The following is a 4,893-nucleotide window of genomic DNA, read 5'->3' as shown; positions in this document are numbered from 1 at the left end:
GTGGTGGTTGTTGGCAGAGTCTGTGCAGACGTGGGCTTTCGGCGATCTGTGGTGTTGTCGGTGATCTGGGCTGTCGGAGGTTTGGCACTGTCGGCAGGTTCAGGTGTGGCTGATTTTATTTTGGTGTGGTGCGGTGAGGCAAACTTAGGCTTGCGGGGATCTGGGCTGTCGGAATTTTGGTGCTGCTGGCAGGTTTAGGTGTGGTGCAGTGAGCGTGGTGTAGCTGCTGCAGGTTCTGTTGTGGTGTTGAGAGTGGGTGCGGACTGGGCTTGTGGTGTAGCTGCTGCAGGTTCTAGTGTGGTGGACTGGTCTGCGGATCTGTGGGCTTGTGGACTGCTGCAGGTTGCTCTATGGTGTGTTTGGGCCTGTGGACTGTGCTTGTGGACTGCTGCAGGTTGCTGTTTGGTGAGCTTTGGGCTTGCTGTCCAACAAATCTGGTGGGCCTGTTATTCCTTTATCAGGTTTTATCATTTCTGATTCTATTTTGGTTTCATCATGTCTTCTAGCGAGTCTTTCGGGGTCCGTTTTACTGGAAAAAATTGTTCTACTTGGGAATTCTAGTTTCAATTGTTTGTTATGGGAAAAGAGTTGTGGGGCCATATTGACGGTACTGATCTAGCCCCTACGGAACCTAAGGAGTTGGCTAAGTGGAAGGTCAAAGATGCACGTGTGATGTCGTGGATCTTAGGGTCTGTCGATCCTCTTATTGTGCTCAATCTAAGACCCTATAAGTCTGCAGAGACTATGTGGGAGTATTTGTTGAAGGTTTATCACCAGGATAATACCGCACGTCGTTTTCAGTTGGAATATGAGATTGCTAATTACACTCAAGGCAATCTCTTCATTCAGGAGTATTTTTCTGGTTTTCAGAATTTGTGGGGAGAATTTTCTGATATGATTTATACGAAGATACCTGCTGCATCTATCTCTGCTGTTCAGGCTGTTCATGAGCAAAGCAAGAGAGATCAATTCTTGATGAAATTGCGCCTTGAATTTGAGGTTACTCGCTCAAATTTAATGAATCGCAATCCTTCTCCATCTTTGGATGTTTGTTTTGGATAATTACTTCGTGAGAAGCAGCGTCTTCTCACACAGGCTACATTCCAGCACGATTCCAACCCAAATCAAGTAGCCTATGCAGCCTATGGGAAAGGGGAGGGCAAGGATATGCACAAGGTCCAGTATTTCAGCTGCAAGGAGTATGGTCATATTTCCGCCAATTGTGCAAAGAAATCTTGCAATTACTATAAGAAACAGGGCCACTTTATCAAAGAATGTCCCATTCGGCCTCAGAATCGCCAAGCTACCACCTATCTGTCAATCAGATACGGTCCATATATATATTTAGCCATAATTAGTCTTTCTAGTTATGGCATGTTCTTATATTATAGCAATAGTATATTGTAATTAATAGATAGATTTTAGTTGCCTTATTGGTTTCCCTAAATTACTGTAATCATTGAGATACAGCCTGTAATTACCTAGACAATTTTTCTATATAATACGAGCAACCCTCAATTGAGAGGTATTCAGTACAATTGACATGGTATCAAAGCCATCATCTAAATTAGGGTTGTTTTCAGTTACCTGTTGAGGGCCGTAGGAATTGTCAAGCTTGGGTTGGGACTGGGTCGTTGTTTTTTGTGGCGGTCGATAATTTCAAGGGAATTGTCGATCATTCTGGTGGGTTCTAAACTGCTGTTCGGCAGTTTCTTGGTTTGTGGAGGATCCTTGGTAGCTGTCGGCAAGGTCTGTGGTGGTTGTCGGCAGGTTCTGTGCAGCCTTGGAGCATTCCCGGCGATCTGTGGTGGTTGTCGGCAGATTCTGTGCAGGCGTGGTGCAGTCGGCGTGGTATTTCCGGCGAGTTGGGCTATCGGCGACGTGGGCTGTCGGCGTGGTGTTTCCGGTGAAGTTGGGCTGTTGGCGATTTGGGCTGTCGGCGTGGTGCGGTTGGCGCGGTGTTTCCGGCGAGTTGGGCTATCGATTTGAGTTGCTGAAATCGTACTTGCTGAGTTGCTGGTAACTTTGGGCTTGCTGGGCTTGGGCTTTGTTGCTGTTCAGGGTTGCAGATTGCTGTTTGACTTGAGTGGACTTGGACTTGCTGTCCAACAGATTTGGTGGGCCTGTTACTTCTTTATCAGGTTGTCTAATTTCTAATTTTTTGATTTCATTATGTCTTCTAGCGAGACTTTTGGGGTTCGTTTTACTGGAAAAAATTATTCTGCTTGGGAATTCCAATTTCAATTATTTGTTACGGGAAAAGAGTTGTGGGGCCATATTGACGGTAGTGATCCAGCTCCTACGGAAGCTAAGGATTTGGCTAAGTGGAAGGTTAAGGATGCACGTGTGATGTCTTGGATCTTGGGGTCTGTTGATCCTCTTATTGTGCTCAATCTGAGGCCCTATAAGACTGCGAAGACTATGTGGGAGTATTTGCTGAAGGTTTATCATCAGGACAATACCACACGCCGTTTTCAGCTGGAATATGAGATTGCTAATTACACTCAAGGCAATCTCTCCATTCCGGAGTATTTTTCTGGTTTTCAGAATTTGTGGGGAGAATTTTCTGATATGGTTTATGCGAAGTTACCTGCTGCATCTCTCACTGGTGTTCAGGCTGTTCATGAGCAGAGCAAGAGAGATCAATTCCTGATGAAATTACGCCTTGAATTTGAGATTACTCGCTCAAATTTAATGAATCGGGATTCTTCGCCATCTTTGGATGTTTGCTTTGGAGAATTACTTCGTGAGGAGCAGCGTCTTCTCACGCAGGCTACGTTCCAGCATGATTCCAACCCAAATCCAGTAGCCTATGCAGCCTATGGGAAAGGGAAGGGTAAGGATATGCGCAAGGTCCAGTGTTTCAGCTGTAAGGAGTATGGTCATATTGCCGCCAATTGTGCCAAGAAATCTTGCAATTACTGTAAGAAACCGGGCCACTTTATCAAAGAATGTCCCACTCGGCCTCAGAATCGTCAAGCTACTGCCTATCAGGCTGCAGTACACACCTCTTCTGCTCCAGTGATGTCCTCAGCCTCTTCTTCTGTGGCCGGATCAACTGTTCTTACGCCTGAAATGGTCCAGCAGATGATTATGTCAGCCTTCTCTACCTTAGGGCTCCAAGGTAATGGTACTGTTTCGTCTAAGTCTTGGCTTATTGATTCTGCAGCATCCAATCATATGACCAGATCGTCTGATACTCTTTGCAATGTTCGTCCATATCATGGTTCATCTCATATTCAAGTAGCTAATGGGAGTCATTTAGCTATTAATGAAGTAGGAGATATTAATCCTTCATTCAGAGATGTTTATGTCTCTCCTGGCCTTTCTAATAGTCTTATTTCAGTTGGCCAGTTAGTTGAAAAAAACTGTGATGTCCATTTCTCTCGTGATGGTTGTCTTGTGCAGGATCAGGTGTCGGGGAAGATACTCGCGAAGGGGCTTAAAGTTGGCAGACTATTTCCACTGCACTTTTCCATTCCTAGTTGTTTATCTTTAGCTTGTAGGACAGTTAACACTTCGAACGAAGTATGGCACAAACGTTTGGGTCATCCAAATTCTGTTATTCTATCTCATATGTTAAATTCTGGTTTGTTAGGCAATAAAGAACGAGTTTCTCAAAATTTGTCATTTGATTGTTCTGTATGCAAACTTGGTAAGAGTAAAACTCTTTCGTTTTCTTCTCATGGTAGTCATGCTACAAAATGCTTTGATGTTGTGCATAGTGATGTATGGGGCATTTCTCCTGTAATTTCTCATGCTCGATATAAATATTTTGTCACATTCATAGATGATTTCAGTCGATATCCTTGGGTCTATTTTCTTCGGGCCAAATCTGAGGTTCTGTCTGTTTTTCAAACCTTTGTAGCATATATTGAGAATCAATTTTCTACAGGCATTAAGATTTTGAGGTCTGATTCTGGTGGAGAATACATGTCCCACGAGTTTCATGATTTCTTACGTCATAAAGGAATTGTCTCTCAGCGCTCTTGTCCTTATACTCCTCAGCAAAATGGGGTGGCGGAACGAAAGAACCGCCATCTCTTGGATGTTGTTCGCACTTTATTACTTGAGTCCTATGTTCCTTCTAAATTCTGGGTCGAGGCATTATCTACTGCAGTTTACTTAATTAATCGACTGCCCTCTCAGGTCTTGCATTTTGATTCTCCTTATTATCGTTTGTATCATCAACATCCTAGCTATCTTAATCTGCATACTTTTGGATGTGTTTGTTTTGTTCATTTACCTGCTCATGAACGTAACAAACTTTCTGCTCAGTCTGTTAAATGTGCCTTTATGGGTTATAGTGTTTCTCACAAAGGTTATGTTTGCTATGATCCTTGTTCTGACAAATTTCGTATATCTCGTAATGTTGTGTTCTTTGAGCATCAATGTTTCTTTTCTACACATGTTGAATCATTGCCTGAGATTAGTATTCTACCTTGTTTTGATGAATTGCCTCTTCTGCTTGAGCGGTTCAAACCTGGAATTGTGTATACTCAACGTCCACCAACTTTGCCCCTTCCCGAGACTGATCCTTCATCTGAAACTGTTCCGACAACTCCTCCGATTGACCCGCCATCTGAGACAGTTCATGAGTCTGGTCCTCAACGATCTGCTAGGGTATCACGTCCTCCTGATAGGTATGGTTTTCCCCACACTTCCTTTAATGCCACTTTATCTTCTATTTCTATCCCTACATGTTTTTCCGAGGCTGTTAAATATGAATGTTGGTGGAAAGCGATGGATGAGGAACTTCGGGCTCTCCAGGACAATCATACATGGGACATGGTTCCTTGCCCCTCTCATGTTAAAGCCATTAGTTGTAAATGGGTTTACTCAATTAAGCTTCGCTCTGATGGGACTCTGGATCGGTATAAGGCTCGATTAGTT

General features: G+C 43.6%; 1 protein-coding gene across 1 annotated transcript; it reads left to right on the top strand.

Annotated features, from left to right (window-relative positions):
- The first annotated feature begins 2,694 nt into the window (after positions 1–2,694).
- On the top strand, positions 2,695–4,460 carry LOC132180553 (uncharacterized). Its single transcript, XM_059593426.1, has 2 exons — positions 2,695–3,124; positions 3,409–4,460. Exons 1-2 carry the CDS (start codon positions 2,695–2,697, stop codon positions 3,444–3,446), a joined length of 468 nt encoding a protein of 155 aa, XP_059449409.1. The 3' UTR covers positions 3,447–4,460.
- The last annotated feature ends 433 nt before the right edge of the window (positions 4,461–4,893 follow it).

Source organism: Corylus avellana, chromosome ca5 (genome assembly GCF_901000735.1).
Source record: "Corylus avellana chromosome ca5, CavTom2PMs-1.0".
Lineage (NCBI taxonomy): Eukaryota > Viridiplantae > Streptophyta > Magnoliopsida > Fagales > Betulaceae > Corylus > Corylus avellana.
Note: the sequence above shows the minus strand (reverse complement) of the source record. Positions and strands in the feature narration are given on the sequence as shown.